The 19856-nt window shown below is 55.7% G+C and overlaps 1 protein-coding gene across 12 annotated transcripts in view; it reads right to left on the bottom strand.

Moving 5' to 3' along the window:
• Positions 1-5856: 5856 nt before the first annotated feature.
• Positions 5857-19856, bottom strand: part of SFXN5 (sideroflexin 5) — a 122683-nt gene continuing 108683 nt past the window's right edge. For 4 of the 12 annotated variants that reach the window (XM_077842900.1, XM_077842893.1, XM_077842898.1 and 1 more), the window contains one exon: positions 5857-8862. In XM_077842900.1, the coding sequence (XP_077699026.1) occupies positions 8858-8862 (5 nt within the window). In that variant the 3' untranslated portion in view covers positions 5857-8857. Of the gene's footprint in view, positions 8863-11518; positions 18772-19856 lie in introns of those variants that run through there. The other 8 variants (XM_077842891.1, XM_077842897.1, XM_077842901.1 and 5 more) reach the window with 7 other exon arrangements.

Raw genomic sequence — 19856 nt, forward strand, 5'->3', positions numbered from 1 at the left:
TCGAGAAGGAGAGGCATTCTTTTGGCACCGGCGGGGGCAGAGGAATGGGTGAGCTGTTCCTCTCAAGATTCTCTCACTTGGTGGGGGAGGGGGTGCATGAGGATCACAGCAGAGCAGCCCCTGCCATCCAGATAAAGGGCTGGAAAGGACCCAAGGAAACCTGCCAATCTTCCTAGGCCAGGCCTGCGAGGGGTGGGGCGGGAGTCCCCACCGCACTCCCATCCACCCCCCCGTGTTGTGCCTCTCCCTGCAGACGGTAAATATTGGTGTTGTGACTTCATTAATAAAGGCTTCTGTGAGCCTGAAAAACATGGAATCAGGATGAACTATTTTCTGAGCTGCCGGCTTGCCAGGTTTGCTAATTTGGGAGTTTTTGGGTCCTCTCCAGGGAACAAACCAAAGTTTCTCTTGAAGAGACACAGATGCAGCCGGGAAGGGGAGAAGAAGCCGAGGAATGATGCTCTCCCGTCCCTCCCTCGACTGCTCCTTCCTCTTGGAGATCAGGGCCCAGTCGGTGGACAGGTGGGCAGGGGGGCAGGGGCTGCTTGGCCAGGCTTTCCCCGAATGAACCTGGTGATGTCATGTCCCCTCAGCTGGGCTGGCCTCCCGGGCCCTGCAGAGTCAGATGGCTGACGTACTGATGACAGGCGACAACCCCATGTTGCATGTGGCTTAAGTGGAGGGAACACGGGGCAGCTGTTCTTAACTCTCGTGGCCCAGGCCATGTGCCTCAGCTTCAGAGAATGATCTTTACACTCCTCTCCTCCATGGAACTTTCCGAGATTAGTCCCCACGGCTCCGTAGCAACGTGGCTTGTGCTCTCAGCATCTCTGCACTTGGTTTTCACCAACTCCTCCTCAGGGGTGCTGCGACTGCTTCCCGTGGGGCTTCGTGGAGCCCTTGCCTAGGGAACTGGGTTCTGCCCCAGAGGGAGCCAGGCGGGGCCCCCAGGCCTCTGGCAGAGCCCCTGCTCCGGGCAGCCCTGCAGGGGGAGGGGCGGGGGGCCAGCAGGCTGAGTGGTGCAGGCCCAGCCAGCTTTCCTGTCAGACAGGCGCTGCCAATGCGGAGCCAGACATCGGGAACAGGTTTAACCAATTACCCGAGCGCCCCATCTGCTGTCTGGGGTGTGTGTGAGGGTGAGTGCATGTGAGGGTGTCTGGGAGTGTCTGGGAGGGCTGTGGGCGTGTGTGCGCGAGTGTGACTGTGTGGGTGTGTGTGGGTGTGCGGGTGTGCACGTGGGCGGAGTATGCTGCCTGTCTCAGTCGTACCCCTTCATTTGTCAACCTATGGCCACCAGCTTCTGGTCTTCCTGTCTCCCCAAGACCTGGGGGTCTCCGTGAACAGCCCACCCATTGCCCCGGGCTCCCCTTATCACCACGCATTCCCAGGGCTTAGGAGAGTCCAGAATCACGCCTTCTTTCAAATCACACGTTCAGATGTCCTTTCCTATCAGACCGCATGGTCTTCCCTCTCACTTGCTCAATTTTCTTCTACAACCGTGCGTTGACCTCCTCCCAGGCCGCTCCTGGCCACGGGCCCCTCTGTTCTCTCTCCCACATCCCCTGGTATCCACTGTTCCTTGATTGCACCTGCCTGGCAAAATCACAAACTCGCTTGAACCAGTTTCCCCATCTGCCCTTGTAGCTGAGTCCGTGAGGACATCTGGCAAGCGAGCTAGACGGACCCAAGGTCCCAGCCTCAGTCTAGGCCTCATCCCCATTGATAAATCCATTCCTGTTCTCCACGGGGGATATCTCAAGTGGTTACCCTTCTCCTCAGACCTCTTCTCCTGCTTACTCTCGACAGAGGACCTTATTTCCATCTCCAGAGAGAAATGAGAAGCTCTGGAAGAGAACACCTTCATATCAGTCAGGGGCTGGGAAGAAAGAGATACTTAGTCTCTTCCAATGAGGCAGTCAGAGGAGAGTTGGACAGAGGAAAAATTCAGAAATTTTGGGAACCCAACAAGAGATGTTATAGTGCCCCAAGGCGTACGACAATGGCCCACAGCCCTGGGCTTAAAAAGGCAGGGGCAGTTACCAGACCCTGAGAGGACAGATGGATGGAGATGGCCCCAGATAGGAGCTGTGGTCTTCCATAGCGGGAGGCCTAAGGATGCAGGGGAGGCCAGGGGAATGAATCTCCCAGTGTCACTCTCCTCAAATCCTTCACTGGGGACACCCAATCACAGGAGCCAGCCAGCAAGTCCATAGGAGTCTGCCTTCTGGGACAGAGAGCGGGTGGAGAATGGTGCAGAGTGTATCTTCAAGATTCAGGCAAGCTAGCCTCTCACTTCCCCCAACCTCCCGCCCTCAAACCCACACCACCTCCATCCAGCCCATCTCCTCCACCTCCTTCCTGTTGCCCCTGAGACTGTTCTCTCCCATTGGCCCGCCCCTCTCCAGGGGACCTCACTCCTCTTTTCTGCCTCCCCAGGCGCCTTCCCTCTCACCCATTAGTGTCCACATGCCCAAGTCTTCCTTGTGAAGCCCTCCCTTAGCCCCACATTGTCCTGCAGCCATTGTCATGTCTCAAAGCCCAATTTCTTGGAAATTCTTTGTTTTGTACACTGGCAGCCAGTCGGAGTCCTACTAACTTCTCAGCACCCGGAGATCTGGCTTTTGCTGGACTACACTCCACTGAGACTACCCTCTCCAGGTCCTTCCAAGGAACATGCTGTGTCTCCATCTTTCTTATCTCTCAGCACCTGTTCATTTTATTATTATTTTTTAAAGATTTTATTTATTTATTCATGAGAGACACAGAGAGAGAGAGAGAGAGAGAGGCAGAGACACTGGCAGAGGGAGAAGCAGGCTCCCTGTAGGGAGCCCAACACGGGACTCGATCCTGGGACTCCAGGATCAGGCCCTGGGCCGAAGGCAGGCGCCCAACCACTGAGCCACCCAGGTGTCCCTCAGCACCTGTTCAGTACATGGAGAGCCTCCCCTCTTGGAAGCAGCCTTGTCTCTTGTCCTTTGGGATACCACGTTCTCCTCGTCTTCCTCTTCCCCTGGCATTAGTGTGCTAGGGCTGTCAGGACAAGCACCACAGATGGGGTGGTTTAAACAACAGAAATTTATTTTCTCACAGTTCTGGAGGCTTAGATGTCCGAGCTCAAAGTGCCAGCCGGGGTGCTTTCTTCTGGAGCTCCTCTTCTTGGCTTGAAAATGCCTGTCTTCATGTTCCCAGGGTGTTTCCCCTCAATGGATGTTGTGCCCAAATTCCCAATTTTTATAAGGTCATCAGTCATATTGGATTAGGAGCCACCCTCATGAGCTTGTTTTACCTTAATTAACCCTTTAAGGACCCTCCTCTGAGCACCGTCGCATTCTGAGGTACTGGGTGCTGGGGCTTCAACATTTGAATTTAGTGGGACACAATTCAGCCCATAACAGTCTTCTTAGCAGCCTGTTTCTGGCCAGGCCCCAGAGGTGGGGGTTCCTCAAGGTTCCATCCTGGGTCTCCCTCTTCTCACCCGACACACTCCCCCCTGGGTGGTTGCCACTGCTCCTTTAGCTCCAAGTGCTCTCAATAAATGGATAACACACCAAGCTAAACATCTAGTCCCCACCTACCTCCTGAGCTCCCGACAAGCACACCCAACTGTCCCCCAACATCTCAACTTGGCTCTTTCACAGGAGCCTCTAATAACCTGTAAAACAGATTGTATTACTTTCCCTGTAGATTTGGTCTTCTTTTTCTGTTCCTAAGCTCTGAAAAATGGCACACCATCCATGTCCTCAGCTGCCTAAGCCAGGAACCTGGGGCCATCTCTGACTTCTCTCTGCCACCTTGACCACCATCAGTCACCAAGAGCTGAGCAGTCCTGCATCTCTTTATTCCCTCTATCCCCGTTGCACCACATAGTCTAGGTTCCATCTTCCCCCACGTTAACCCTCTCCTGCTCTCCCCAGCAGCCTTGCCTGTGTCCACAACATGCTCTACTCTATGGCCAGATGGGTCCACTTCTCTACTTAAGGCCTCCAGTGGCTGCCAGCTGACCCACTTAGGTCTCAGTGTCCTGTCTTGCCCCCTATTCCCTGACACTGAGCTTCCTGCAGTTCACCCCAGGACTGAGTGGGGGCCCTGGTGTGCTGTCCCTCCTCTGCCACGCTGACATGTGAAGAGGAGGAGGACCAGCCCAGGAGGCCAGGGATGGAGAAAAGCCTCCTTCCCTCACCTCCTCACTGGATTGGTATGGGGTCTTCAAGGAGGTCTACCTTTTCTTTCTCCTTTCTCTTCACCCTCCTGACGAGGTCCAGGGAACCGGGGTGAGGTGGGGCCCCAGATTCTGAGATGTTCTTGTTCTTGAGCTTAGACAAGATTGTCGGCAGCTACCTTGGAGAGGGGCATAAGAAGGGAATGAACATTTTTTAGCCACCACCCTGAGAGACACCTGGTACTGCAGGGAAGCAAGGGCACATGGGGGTTAGGCCTTTTGGGAGTGGCTGAGACTTTCCTGTTTAAGGGGCTAATCAGTGGCAGGGGTGTGAGTGAGATGGCAGGAGCAGCAGCAGCTCGGGGAGGCCGAGGGAGCTCCATTCTGAAAATGACCCTGGGGCCTTGAGAAAGGGTCACTCATCACTGTCCTCATCCCCCTAGCATTCTGACCCTCCTTCTAACCATGGCCTGAGTGGGAGGAGGGAGGCCATAGGGGCCAGGGGGTGGGGATGGGGCCGGGGGAAGCCACATTCCTGGAGTGTTAATGATCTCCGGCTGGGCAGGAGCTGAGCCCCCAAACCAGCTAAAAACAACAAATGGCTCCCAGGAGGGATTTGTGTCTGTCCTGAGAGTCGAGGATTTCCGCCCGGATGGGGGCTGTGGCGAGTGGGGCTCTTCACAGAGAAATTCCCCAGAGACCAGAAGCCCCATAACCTAGAAGTATCCCTTTGAGATCAGACCCCTCTCCCATCCCTTTCCCTTCCCCCACTCTCCTAGAGAGGCATGAGAGAAGAGTCTGGATGCATTCCTTACCTGGTCTCTGCAGTCCTTACACCAGCCCAGCAAGTGATGCTGTTCTTGACATTTTATAGCTACAGACACCATGACTCTGCTAGAGAAGATGCTTCATAAACATCTGACGGGATTAATGGGTGAATAAAGGAAATGACTAGCTGGAAGTCACAGAGTCACGCTGGAGCCAGGCTGGGGCTGGAACCTGGGTCAGCCTGACCCCAACCATGGACCTCACCTCTACTACATGGTCCCCCTGGCATGGGAGGCCCTACAAGGGTAAAAGATGCTCAGAGGTCCCAGAGAAGAGCTCAGTCCTCACTCCCCCAGGAGTTCTGGGGGCTGCTTAGAGGAAGAGGAGCCAGTGCTGTCAGGAGGCAGCTAAGGCCTGGCCCTGAGGGACTGTGGGGCAGCTAGGAAGGGGGAGAGTCCCTGGGGTCAGTGCCGTGCACGCTGCAGACATGGCGACCTTTCCACTTAGCTCAAACCTTGCCTCCCTATGAAACCTCTCTGGGCTCCCAGGCAGGCCAGAACTACCCACCCCCCTGCACTCCTCTCCTAGTCCCCTGGGTCTTAACAGTATGAGAATCTACTCAAATCCCTGTCTCCTCAAGGTTCTTGCAGTGGGGCCTAGTGAGTGTTCTGCACCTGTTCTGTTAAGGGGTTCCTTCTGCAGAAGTCAGCCCGCCTCCTCTGTCCGGCTTCCTGCCCTCAGTGCTCTTCCATCCTTTCCTCTCCCTTTCCCTCCGGGCCTCCGAGAGGGCTTGACCCCTCCTGAAGCTTGGGTCTACATAGACCTTTCTCAGGACCCTCCCCACAAAATCCTCAGGCAGCCCTGGCTCATCCTCACTATGTTTCTGTACCCCTGTCACTCCACCTGCAATCCACAAAGCCAAGCCCTGATGCTTTAAATCCATCATTTATTGCCCACAGCTTGTTAGTATTACATAAATCAGAGACTGAGAAGTTTTCTGAGAAGGTTAAAAAGACACCGCAAAGTCTCCTTGGTGTGGCTAAGGCATGCGTCCCGGTGCCTCACTCACACCTGGCCCAGGGCTGGGAAACTGCCTGGCCTCTGGCCTCTGGCCTTTCCTCTCTCAGAACCATTCTGCTCCCAGGCCAGGGGCTCAGGAGAGAAAACCAACCGGCTCCTGATCAGGAAGCAGAAAGGAGGCGGTTGGCCGCCTCGACCCAGCAGTCATCTACACATCTTGGGCTTTTGGTCCTTGTACCACTGGACTGTTCTCTGGAAATGGGAGAAGGGTGTCCCCGAGCCTGAGCGAATGTCTGCAGTGACCAGAAGGCTGGGCCAGTACACCAGGGCTAGAGAACCAGTTGCAAGTATGCCCTGGATTCTGGCACGGCTGGGCCAGCTGCATCCTCACTGTGGGGCCCGGCTCAGCCTCCCCGCCAGTCATGAGCCAGTCTGCCCACAGCCAAGTGGGGGATGGATGTTGGCCGAGAGTTTTCTCTCGTGGTGTTCTCCACAGCCAAGCCTGCGTGGCCCCCTGAACCCCTGTCACCATCCCCCTGAGCTATCCAGATCCTTTGCCATCCCCTCCTGAAAGAGGAGTCCCCTTAGCTCACCTGAAACTGCATTTGGGAACCTGAACAGAAATCATCCAGAAGACAAAGTAAGTAGGTTATGAGATGCTACAGGGCCGGGGCTGCGCTGGGCCGGGCCAGGGCAGCCAGCGCAGAGGGGGCAGGGGAGAGACCTCATCTCTTCCAGGCCTCCAGAGTGGGGGGAGGAGGACTGGGGTGCACAGTTCTGGTCTCAAGGCAGAGTGCATGAGAACACGACTCAATGATGGGTGGGGCAGGGGGAGTAGAAGAGAGCTTTTCCAGAGGGGACCCGGACATGCCCAGCCTGTCACTGGCACAGTCACATTGTGGCAGGATCAGCTCAAAAATACTTGCCCCTTTAACACTGTGGCAACCTTTCACTCTACTGTTTTGTTTTCCCTACTTGCTCTGTTTCTCCCTTTCCTGATTGGTCAGGGAGTGCTGCTCCTCAGCAACTCAGTGTGACGGTGGGGGGTGGGGGGCCTCAGGGCAGCATCCTATAGAAATGGCAGGGCCTGGCTGGGAGGTGAGGGCAGCAGGGGCTTCTGAGGGGGCGCCTGGAGTCCATGCCTGTGGAAGACCCACCTTGTCACAACCACCCCCGCACTGAGGATGGTGAGAGTCGCCCAAGGCCCCACCCTTGCTGCCCTGCACTACTCTTTTCCTGAACATGTGTTCACCTCCAGCCATGTCTCTCCCCAGGTTGTTGTTAGGTGAGGGGTACAATGAGGCCCATGCTTCCTCTTTGCCCTGTTCACTCCCATCTCAGGCCCACAAAGAGGAGGAAGCAGGAGCCAGCAGCAAGTAGCATCGAAGGCCAGGGCAGGGTGGGAGGTGGCATGTGGGTATGGAGCCACACTTAGGCACAGCCACCCAAGCTATCGCCTCCTTCAGAACTGAAAAGTGTTTGGCAAAGGTCAAGTGTTCCCAGGATGTGGGCTCACATATAGAAAGTTAAGGTCCAGTTCAGAGGCCAACTGCTGGCCATCCCCAGGGGGCCCCTTTCCCAGTCCAGTGTCCACAGTGGGGATGTGCCTGGGAGGACCAGCATCTGAGCAGGATAGGCAAAGATGCAGTCCAGCTGGAAGAGCCAGTGGGAACCCCTTGATCCAGTCCTCTGGTTCCAGACAGGAAGTGGAGGCTCAGAGAGGGGAGTGGATCCTCCACAGTCGCACAGCCTATTCGTGGCACAGCCAGGGTCTGCGGTTCCTGGCTTGATGCTGACTCTCAGATAGGTGCCTACAAACCTGGCCTCCGCACTCATGCAGAAGACCCTTCCATTCAGGAAGCAGTGGGATGGGGCAGACAGCCTTGGGGGCTGGAGAGGCCCCCCAGATGGCAGTCAGCCCAGCTCCAGCTCCAGCTCCAGCTCCAGCTCCACCCTCAGCCCAGCTTCCAGCCTGGTGACTACAAGGAGGATCTTCCTGCAGAGGTTGACATGCAGGCCCATAATTCCAGCCAAACATCATTCCTTCTTGGAGCTTCTTGCCTGGAGCTGGGGTCATTTCAGGGTTCCATGAGGGGTGACCCCAGCCCCAGACACTGGGCTTCATGCAGAGAGATTGGTTCTGCAGGTTGTGGCATGGATGAGGGCTGGCCACGCTCAAAGGCAATTGCCCATAAAACTTTTCCGAGGCTTCCAGTGTTCCTGACTCCCAGGGCCACCTTCTGAGGACCTCGGTCATTGCTGTTGGTCCATCCTGTGAGGTGCAAACTGCCTTCCCTCCCTCCCCCACCACCCAGCCCAGCCCAGCCCAGCCCAGGGAGCCACTGGGCCTGGCTATCATAATATCTTGAATCTACCAGCCCTGCTGCCAAACCAACCAGCCCCCAGGCCTCCTCCTGCCACCGCTGGTCAGCTGCTGTATCTGGGCAGCTCTAACCAAGGCTCAGACTTGATTCTGATAAAAAAGAAAAATAAAAAAGAAAACCAAAGTATAAAAGGATCCTAATTCTACCCCGTGGGCACTCTACAAATTTTCAGCTTCACACATGATTGTGCTGAGTAGAGTTTTGACAACCCCACGTAAGGCCCAGAAATGCACTTGATTATTTTTTATAGGAAATGTATCAGAATTCCTCTCCCTTATGTTAACATGTGAATGGATTAGTCTCCCTAACTGTGGGTCCAGTGCTCCCCCAGGCGGCTCAGGATGGGTGGGGTTAGCTTGCCCACCCCCTGCAGGCCCAGCCCATGAGACCCCTTCCCCACCTCCAGCTGCCCGGCCTGGCTAGTGCTCCGTCCCCAGGCCGGCTGGCCGCCACTCACAGCCCCTTGTTGTATACCACTGTCCGGCTACTTGTGGCTCGGGCAATCTCTGGCTCTAACTGGGATGTCTCAATCTGAGGAGAGAGTGAGAACAGAGAAGAAAGGTGAGGGGGGACAGGAGGGGAGGGGTGAGTGTGGAAACTGGGAGGAAAATTGGGAGGACCGCAGTGCCCACAGTTCTGCCACCTACTGACACACCCCTCTTTACTGCTCTCCTTCCAAGGGGCTCACAGTCACCCTTCCCGTCTAGGTCTTGTCTCTTCCTCTGGCACCATGTCCATGTAGGTGTATGTCCTACACCCTGACCTCCGAGTTATGTCTTCCTCATCTCCAAGGGCCTTGGCTAGGACCCCACACCACACCCCGGTCACCACCCAGGGCTGCTCCACCCACGCTCCTGAAATCCAAATTCCACCCTCTTGGACTCCACAGTCTCCTATCCTTCTCTCCCTGTTTTTAGACCCTGAAGATCTCAGGCCCCAGACTCCCTGCAGCTCAGTCTTCACATCCTCCCCCTCCAACCCGGACACCAGGGACCATGACTCCAGCTAATCTCTAGCCCAAAAGTCCTTCCAGCCCCGACTGGCAGAAGCCCGGCTTTGGAGGAACTCAAACAGGCATCCACATTCTCTCCACTAGAACCTGACACTCAACATTCCCAGTCAGTCCCTGACTTTGGCTTGCCCCCCACAGTGACTGGCAAACCTCTCCCTCCTGACCACTTTGCCCAGTCAGCTCCTCCTCCCGTTCTCCACAGAGAACCCCCTTAACATGCCACCCTCCTCAGCCACCCACCCTCAGCTCCTCACTCATTCTGAGCAGAAGAGCCTTCTTTCTACTTGAGAGAAAAAGCACAAGACGACGGAAGGAACCCCTCAGCATCCCGCCACCAACCCCATGAACTATCTGTCCATACTGCTCCACGCCTGTGCTCCTGCCACTCGTCCCCTCAGAAGGCACAATCTCCTGGGGTCCACCTCCCCGACACCCACTCCGGGAGCCGAATGCCAGACCGTCCTCCTCGGCTCCCACCTTCACAGTCCACTGACTCTTGACCATCAGCATCTCACCATTGACAAGGACCTCCCATCTGCCAAAATGTCCCATCAAGCCCATATCACACTCCAGCTACTGCCTGGTCTGTCTCTCCTCCCCAACAACCACGTTTCTTTAAGGCACTGTCTCAACTGGCCTTTCCACCTCCTCACCTCCCACTGACTTTTCAACCCACAGCAAATCTGGCTTCTGTTCCCATCATACTCCACAAAAATCCTTCTCTTCAAGTTCACTGCCGCCCCCACATTTCGTGACATCCACTGGACACTTGTCAGGGTCACTGGGGCTCACCCTGGCTGGGTGCACAACCCCTGGGGGGTGATTCAACCCTCCTGGTGATTCCCAGATCTGAGGAGTCTCCAGCCATGTTTCTGCCCTGGGTCCTGGGCCTGCAGAGACTGCCTCCTAGACCTTCTCGTGGATACCTTACAGGCGCTAGAACTCAACCCTGAAATCCAAATCGAAACTGAAGTCACCATCTCCCTCTTCCCCAGCCCACCTCTCCACACCACCACCCAGTGGGGGCCCAGGCACTGCCTCACATCCTCTCTCCTTCCTTCCCTTGGAGTCCCAGCCACCCCAGTCCACCCCCACCTCAGGCAGTGTGAGCCTTCTCAACCACAATTTTGGTTACCCCTCTGTGTTCCTTTTAACATGGCTCAATGACCCCACTGTCCTCAGGGACCCAGTCTAGACTCCTGTGCTATCCAGCCACTGCCTTGATCTACCCTGCCCCTTGGCCTGGAGACACCATTTATTGCAGCCTGTCCGACACACAGGGCTTTCCCCACCCTGAGTCTTTGCCTGAAATGGCGCCTCCATCACCCCACTTTCTGTCCTTCCTTGGCCTTCTCTTCCACGTGGCAGCAGCGTTAGACATCTTCTCTCCTCCAGCCTGGGCATGGCCACTTCCCCGGGGCCCCACAGCTCCTGGGACTTCTTACGTCCCAGCTGTATCACTTGTTGGCGACGTTGACTGTCCACTCGTCTCCCCCCTCTCCACTTTAGATCGCAAGCTCCATGAGGCAGCAAGCGTCATGTGCGATCGTGTTCATCCCCGCATCCTCAAGGCCTAGTGCCAGTACACAGGAGGTATTCAGTAAGTGTTGAATAAATGAATGGGAAGAAAGGAGGCAGGAGGCACGGGGAGGAGAGGGTCCCCCTGGAAGCTCTACAGCAGCCCAGATGTCCATCTGCAGCTCCAGGAACTAAGCCAGTAGGGATGCCTGAGCCGCCCCCCCCCCCAAGGAGTCTGGGAGGGAGGTGCTACCGAGTTGAGGGGCCCTGGGCCTGGTCTCCACCCTAGGTAGAGTCAGGGAAGTGCGGGCCCCTGGGGCTTAGTTCAGCTGAAACCTGCTCTACCTCAAGACATAGCGGGCTGGGCAGAGGATGCCACAGACCAGCCCTGCCTTCAGAGAACGTAGCTGTGCCTGGGCCGCACGTCAGGGGCCAGGGGAGAGGGAGGTCAGTGGGAACTAGAGCTGGTGGGCATGGTGCAGTCCCTGGGGAAGGGGGACCCCTTGCCCTGTAGTCCCTGGTAGCCCAATACCTGGGCTCTGGCCGTTGGAGAGGGCCAAAGAGACAAGAGCTAGGCTTGGGGCCCAGGCCTCTTCCCCACCCCCTCTCATCAAGCCACCTCTTCCCTCCCCACCCCTGCCGGCCTCCGAGTCCCCTCCACCCCACCGGCTCCCCTCGTCCCCATGCTGCCACTGACACAATGCACAGCGCCCACGCTTAAAAATCTAAATGCTTTTGAAAATGTTTAACCTAGTTAGACAAATTAGCAAAAATTTGTGCAAAACAATTTAGGTATTTAAAATATTCAATGTTTTTAAAAAACTGGAAAACTGTTCTTAGCTTTCAGCTGCAAAAACCAACAAAATATAACATCCCAGCAATCTTACCATGAGGTGTAACATAACCCTTCGGGAAAGCTGTTAAACAGCTACTGAGGCATCCTGGGAAATAGCACTTCATTTATTCAAATGCACATATGTCAGGCTTTTGCACCATATGTCATTCCAAGCTATTTACAGTAATAATTAAATCTTAATCAACGTTTAACCTCTGTAAAATGTTTGAAGAATCCTAATCACCCTTCAGACTGCACTAATGAAGGAGAAATATATAAACATAAAAGGAAAATGATGCACAGATATCACACTGGAAAGAACAGTAATTGCAAAATTGTATTTCTTTTAAATATAATCAGTAAATGATGTAAAGTAAGCCAAGGAGTATTTTAAGTTAAGACATCTTGGATGTCAGAGGTGTGAGCAGCTAATTTTGTTCTGCTACCCATAACAGATGTAGCATATTTTATTTTAGTGCCATTATTAGCAACTTCCCATGCCGGCTTTCACCGAAGCACTGAGGCCCGCATTAAAATCAGAGAGGCTGCTCACCACCACAGTGGAGGACCATGGGCCAGGGCCACGGCCCACTTGACCTGCTCGACCCACTCCCTGGAGAGCACTGGCCCCGGATGCAGACTCAAGCATCATCCTCCCAGCAGGCACTGTCACAGACCCAGGGCCCCCCAGCCTCCCCACTGTGTTGAGGGCAGCAGGTAGGAGGGATGCAGGGGGGGGATTCGGGCAGAGGAAGGGCTCTGGGGAGGGGCAGGTGGTTGAGGTACTCAGGAGCTTGGGGGCAGAGTGGCATTCGAGGCTTTTCCTCTTATTTCAATTTAATCAGTCCTCAAGTCGGATGTGTATGGTCGCCAACACCATACACCAGGGCTGGGCACACAGGAATGGACGAGAGATATCCTCCACGCCCTTGGGAAGCTCAAAGTCTAGGGGAGGAGTTGATATGAAAGCACATGGAGAGAGACGAGGTGCCATGGAAACTGGGGAGGGGGTGGGGGCTACCATGTATTGATGAAGGAAGAAGGAAGAAAGACTTCTCAGAGGACGTAGGCCAGGAAGAAAATGAAGGATGTTGATACCAGAGGGCAGGAAAAGCTTGGTGGGTGAAGGGGAAAAGCATCGGCTGGCCGGCACGGCCTGTATGGTGTGGGCAATGCTGGGCGTGTAGGGAAGGTGGCAGGAAACGGAGGTGGGGTTAGGACAGGCAGGCCCTCATGAATGTGTCAGTGGGGGACATGGGGAGCCACGGGAGGCTTCTGAGTGGGGCCATGAGCCAGACTCTGTTTTAGAAATGCTTCTCTGGTGGCAGTGGATGTGGAGGACGGACTGGAGGGTGAGCGAGGGGGCAGCTGTGGGAATAAGAGAGAGGTGCCAGGTCCTGCCCTATGAGGCTGCCAGTGGGGCTGTGAGGAGGGCGGCACTGGGATCCTTTCTGAAGAGAAATCCATAGGAGTTGATGACCAATTCCATGTGGGGGTGAGAGGGAGGTGTCGAGGATGACTGTGCGTTGGATGACTCCTAATTCTAGCTCAGGAGCTGGGGTGGCTGGTGACGCCGTTCTGAGGCAGGGAGTGCGGGAGGGGGATGGGTCAGGGTGGGAGGGGGACAGGCTCAGACTTGGCCATGCTGAGATCCCCTGGGGTGGAGAGGCCTGGGAGGCAGGCAGGGCGTGGGTTCTGGAGCTCTGGGCAGGGGTCTGGGTGGGAGAGTGAGTCCGGGACGTGTAAGCACAGCCGGAGCCCCTAGAGTGGGGGAGCTTGCCCGGGAGAGCAGATGGAAGGGGAGGGCGCCAGGCACATGTGAGGGGCGGGTGAGGGGAACAAGCCTGTGACGGTGGCCTTGAGGGACAGCCCAGGAAGAAGTGGTGTCAGAGGGAGCCACGGCACCAGGCAGCATGGATACCAGGCAAACAGCTTTCTGAGTGGTCCCAATGAGGGCTGGAAGGCTTTGGCCTTTGCAGCAGGATCTGGGGACCTCTGGAGGCCTGATTTCCTACCCCCCAACTCAGTACCCGGCCCAAGCACAGACTTACTTCCATCCCTGAGGCCAACCTAAGTGGCTGTTCATTAAGACTCCCCTAGTCTTGGCTTGGGCTTGGCCGATGGCAGGTCTCATTGGTATCAGGACCATTGAGGGTCTTTACCACTAGGCTCAGTGGGAGGCTGGCACAGGGGGGACCCTGCGCTGCTTGAAGATCATCTCTCTGAGGTGTGGGGGTGCTGGGTCTCCTCCACAGAAATCACATCCAGGACTCTGCTGATAAATGGATGTGATTCAGCCACTGGGTGAGGGCAACAGAGCGCCCTGCTGCTGCTTCAACCAGGGAGAGAGACAAACGGCTGTGCTGTTGTCTTGGGGTGTCTCCACTGCTAGTGGGGCTGACAAATAAGGAGCAGAAGCTGGCTTTATGTGCCGTGTAGACAGCAGAACAAATATTGTGGTAGTCACAGAGGCTCATGGGTGGCTTGCAGAGTGAGGGAGGTACCCAGTAAGGGGAGTGGGTGCCGCAGGAGGGGCTACCAGTAGCAGCCCAGCAAAGGCTAGAGGACCCAGGGTAGTGGGCTGAGGGCAGGGGCTTGGTTCTGACCACAGACAAGCTCAGAGGGGCCTCTGCCAGGGAGAAAGTGAGGTAGAGAGAGGGGGCTGGGCAAGGAGTGGTCACAGGGGTGACCTAGCCCCAGGCAGGTCCCTCTGTTTATCTGGTAGACATCTCTTCCCAGGCACCTGACAGTCAGTCAGCAGGGGACAGGGAGCCAGAGCCCTGGAGGGTGGGGGCTGCAGGGACCAGTGAGGAAGCTGAAGTTATCGGCACTGTCTGATGGACCCCCTAGCCCCTGGACTGGCAGTGCTAGGAAGCTGTGGGCCTGCTGGGGACATGCCCACCCTGCCACGAGAAAAGCAGTGTTGTCCAGCTAACATCTCCTGACCCTGGCGCAGAACCTGCACCCTGGCCCCCTGAGAGCCTCATCCAGGTGCCCCTCATATCAGAGCCCCAACCCATCCTCTACACTCAGCCACTCTGCTGCCCCTCACAGCAGACAGCCCCCAACTTTGGGTTGCATCTAAAGTTGGAGGCAGAAAACATGAAGCACCGTGTCCCGAAACCCCCAGCCTCCCCCAAGCACCCCCAAGGGCCAGCTGGCCCCAGAGTCCCCCAGAGCAGCCTGATAGGGCCTTCCTTGGTGGTGCAGAAAGGGTTAACCCTGAGCTAGCTGCCTCTGTCTCCTGGCTCATTAGGGTGGGGGGCCAGAGTCAGGAATGCATGTGGGGCCACCTCGGGCCTCCACACAGCCTGGGAGCACATACACCTGCAGCCAGCGGCCAGCAGATAGTTTACATATTTGAACCTGGAGCTAAGGTGCTGAGACATAAACAGGAAACTGGATCCCTGGCCTGTGCCCCATTCTCAGGGGCTTTTACCTACTACAAAGAACTTCCTCCTCCTTGCCTTTCTTCTGGTGGCTTTTCTGCCTCCTTTTCAAAGGCAAGGGCTGGAGGGGGGGGGTTATTCAGTGTGACCCTGTGACACAGCTCAAAGCTGCCTCCTGCTCTTGGCCAGGGTTCTGGGCTTCTGAGCATCTGCAGGTGGTGGTGACATGGACATGGGGTCCAGTGTCCAGGTCAGCACCTGACTGGCCCTGTAGCGCCTGAGGTCTCTTTCGGGCCTGGGACCTACTGGGCAGCACACCTCACCCCCTCTTTCTCTCTGGGGCTGAGCTGGCCTCAGGTCCTGCTCAGACACTTAAGTCCAGGCTCCATCTTTGGTGAAACTGTTCCAGGTGTCCTAGAGGGCAGGGGTGTCAGGACAAGGCTGGGGAGCAGCTGAGGCCTGAGCCCGGACCCCTAAGGTCAGCCCTCTGATGCGGGCTCTGGGCTCCTGCTGCCTTCCCAATGAACATCAGCTTCCTTCCTTAGGCCTAAAGACACTAAAGGCCTTCTGGGACCTTCTCTAGGTTCCTCACCTATTGGATGCTCTCTGTTTCCAGTACATTGTATGTTTAGCCTTTGAGGCCTGCATCCAGCGATATGCTAACCTTCTAAGGCTGCCTCCTCCAGGAAGTCTCCCCTGACCTTCTCAGACCAAAGCCAGTGCTGCTGCTTCTGGTTCCCCTGGCACTTATTTCCATCTCCTTCACATCCCCAGTCACAGGCCATCTTTTCACTAATCGTCTGAACACAGCAGTCCCCCACCTCACCCCCGTTTAAGCCAGTTGGTCCTTGATAAAAGTCAAATCAAACTGAACCAAAGCTCCCCAGGAGCAGGGATCCAGTCTTAACACTCTTCCATCGCCCCTGTGCAATGTGTACCCCGGGAGGCTCAGACCCCCTCCCCATTTTGGAGGTCTGTTGTGCTCCTGGGTGCCCCCTGGTGGGCCAATCTCAGAATCATTCTCTCCTCCATCTTCTGGGCTTTGAGGCCTCAGTTTCCTGGTGTGGTGGGAAGATTTTCTACTTCTGGGGACTGAGATAAGGACAATATCAAGAAATAGGTAAGAGAGCCCCGTGGAAGCTTAGAAAACCTGTGTGATGCTGCATAAGGAAGGCTGGACCCCATGGCTATCCTAGAGCCCAGGCTTGCTCACTGGCATCCCCTCATGGTTCAAAAGGCTGAGCCCTTGCTGGTGGGCCAGGTACGTCCTATCCTTCACACAAATTAATGCTTTTAGTTCTCTCAGCAGGAGCTTTGCAAAACCAAGCTTTCTCCCTCCCTGTCCTGAATTCAGAGAGGCTTTCTAGAAGGTCCTAGAAAGAACCAGGAGGGATAGGCTGAGAGGTGGCCCTGCTGGGGCCTGTCACTGGGGCATGTGTGTGCATGTTCATGTGTGGGCCTGTGTGCACGTGCAGGTTTGGGCCGGGGGTGTGGGGAACAGGCAACATGACAGGTGGCGTTGGCGTTCCTGGGCTCTGAGTGGCTCTGCCATTCCCATCCATCCCTCCTGGGGGGTCCTGTGGGCAAACTCCAAGAAAGCAGCGGGCGGGGAAGTGGCAGATTTCTGACGGCAAAAATAGCCCACTTTGAGTTCAGTAGAGACTGATTAAACCAGTAAATGAGAAAAACCCCAAACAAACATCTCCAAGCAAAGTGGGAGATGGATTTGAGATTAGAGGGGAAAAGGCCCCTGCTCTGGGAGAAGGTGAACCTCTGTGGACTCAGGAGGGACACAATGCCCCCTAGACTTTGCCTCTGGCCTCACATGGGGACTGGAAGAGCAGAAGCAAGGACCAGCAAAGTCAAGGCAAGCCCAGAGGAGCCATGCTCCTATTAGGTGTTGATGGAGGGCTAATTCTCAGCCTCAGGGACACCTATGCATTGAGGGAGGGAGAAAGGACAATTGTCCTGAGGAGATACATGGGACAGAGGAAACACAGGTCACCACAGTCTACATGTGTGAGGTGAGACAGATCCTAGTGGGTCTCATCAGAGAAGACTTCCTGCTGGAGGAGTCATTTCTAGCACAGCTTAAATGTAGAACTGAGCTCATTCCCAACTCTTCCTCATTCTTGGTTGGGAGTTCGAATGCTTTCTCAGAGAAAGAGAGGCAAGCTGGGGGAGACATTGGCTTCTGGTGAGTCACAGCTTCCAGCCAAGCTGGTTCATGAAAACTACCATTTTCTTCAGAGCTGGTGATAGGGAGAGAGATGGAAGAGGTTCTGGTGCCCACTGGCATTACCCATATTCTTTCCCCATACAGGGAGGGCATGCCTTTGTTTCTTAACTCTTCAAACTGCAAGGGAGACCAAGGATGGGTAGAGGGTAGGGAATGAGAAGGGTGTAGCTGAACTTGACCCTCAGGTACCTCCTCTGCAGTATGAATGTGGCTTCTAAGAGCCACCCTCTAGGGCCACGGTGAGATGGGGCTGGTAAGTGGTATGAAGATATGATGAGGGTCTTAGCCTTCTTCAGAACATGCCTTCTGGCACCCTGGATCCTCTAAGGCTGAGGTGAGGAGAGGCTTGGCTGGGGGTGGGGGTGGGGTTGGCAGGGTTGACATGGGAGGCTCTGAGCAGGAAGCCCTGGGGGCTTTTCTTTTCTTCCAGGCAAGGAGTCTGGCAGAGGGAGGGTGAAAGAGGGGGTAGCCTGCTGAGCTATCAGGGGATAGCAAAAGAGCAAAGGCCAACAAACCAACAACTGCAGTGCAGACCAACAGAACAAACAGGCCTGGCAGGATACAACCCTACCTACTAGTGAACCTGATTCCTTGCCTCCTCCTTTGGCACCTGCAAAGCCAGTGCAGGGAGGAGAGGCACACACACACTTCAAGAGCCCCTAGTCCCACAGAAGCAGCCAGAGCTCTCTCCTCCACCTGCAGCCAGCCAGAGGCACATAGCCCATCTTTCCCCTGACCCCATGACAGTCCCTATTGCTGCTGGGAGGCCAGAAGATCTGAGTGAGCGTCCCGGGGCTACAAAGCATGTTCCCAGGAAGGCGAGGCTCTGCTCAATACTGTTTGGCAGCATTCTTGAGTCATGCCAGGCCACAGGAGGGGGCTCTCAGAGGGCAAGCCCACGCTACAGACAAGACACCTGAAAGGTCAGCATCTGACTTAAGATCACACAGCCTGCTGCTGGCTCTTCCAACTGGGCTCTAGAACTCAGGCCTGGTCTTGTGGTTTCACTTCTAAGAATCCTGATGGCCAGAGCCAGGAAGAAACGTAGTTCTACCTCCCTATGGCTGGGGAAACTGAGGCCTTTGAGGTTAAGGACAAAGTCTTATGGATAGTTGAGCCTGAGGGAGGAGGATGGGCCTGGGGACTGCACAGTGACCCCCAGCCCCAACCCCACTATGGACGGGCCAGAGCCTGCAGTGGCCGCCTCTCCCCCACGCCTCACTTGTCCCCAGGAAAGCTCCACCTTTTCCTGTGGACACGTTTCAACCTCACCAAATCAGCTAATTATTGACAGTTGGTGAAGAGGAGATTTCACTTTTTCCTCCTGTTAAACTGCTCCTAATTAGTTCCCTGTTACCACGGCTGGCTCGCCTGCCCGCCGCCCGCCCGTCCGCGCAGTAATCCCGCTGCACAGTGCCTCATTAACCTTTCGCTCCTCTCCTGCCGCCTGCCAACAAGATGAAGACAAAAACAGATTGTCAAACAATGGCTCCGGCTTGTATGTGCAACCCCGCTCCCCAGCCCCTGAGCTCCCGGGGGAAGAGTGGGGAAGAGAGAGGGGAATGGGGTTGTGGTTGGGAGGGGGGGAGCCCGAGAGGAATCAAGGAAGGGAGAGGGAGGCACAAAGAGAGACAGGAACGGGCAGGGACACGGGGAGAGGACTTGGCCAAGGTATTGCTTCTTGCTCCAAGGAGACATGAGGTTCATTAAATGGGATTGGAAGCGCTCCCAGGTGGGGAACACTGCTGTCAGAGTTGGAGGGACATTCACCATCCCCTGGTTCAGCCTCCTGCAGTAGCCAAGCCTGTGAGCACCAAGACTGGACCCTGGACATCTCCCTCTAGGGACCTGGGATGCAGAGTGTGTGTGTGTGTGTGTGTGTGTGTGTGTGTGTGTGTGTAAACATGTGTGTATCTGGGGGAGGACAGAGATGACCACATGTGCTGGAACCCAGGACCCCAATCTCCAGAGAAGGCATGGCCAGAAAGGCCAACAACAATCAAGCCCCACATGCCATGGAGGCTTCCAACAATCCCTGTGACCTTGAGTTGCCCCCAGGGCAAACCCCAGCACAGCCCTCCACTTTATTTTCATGTGACTACCCCAGCACCTGACGTTTCTTGTTCATTGGGTTTCTGTCCATCCTATCATAATGGAAGCTCTCTGAGACCAAGGCCCTCCCAGGTACAAGAAGAAGGGAAAAGCCACTCAACATGTCTAGGGTGGGGAACAGAAGCTAGGTGTGGATGGGTCCATGCCTGGGCACAGCCTGATGGAGCTGGCCATGGCCACGGCCCCACAGCCTTAACCTGCAGGTCACAGGGTCTGCCAGGGCAGACCCCACACTCCCTGCATGGTGATGGGCCTGGGGTCTGGAAGGCCAGACCTGACGCCCCTGTTCTCACACCCAACTTCCTAAGGAAGTTCCCTGCCCCACCTGCTGGCCTGCTGGCCAACCCTTCCCCTACCACTAGCTCTGGTTATAGATTAAAGGCACAAACACCTACTCTAGAAGGTCCCTGTGAACATGGA

The sequence above is a fragment of the Canis aureus genome, chromosome 12, assembly GCF_053574225.1.
Source record: "Canis aureus isolate CA01 chromosome 12, VMU_Caureus_v.1.0, whole genome shotgun sequence".
Lineage (NCBI taxonomy): Eukaryota > Metazoa > Chordata > Mammalia > Carnivora > Canidae > Canis > Canis aureus.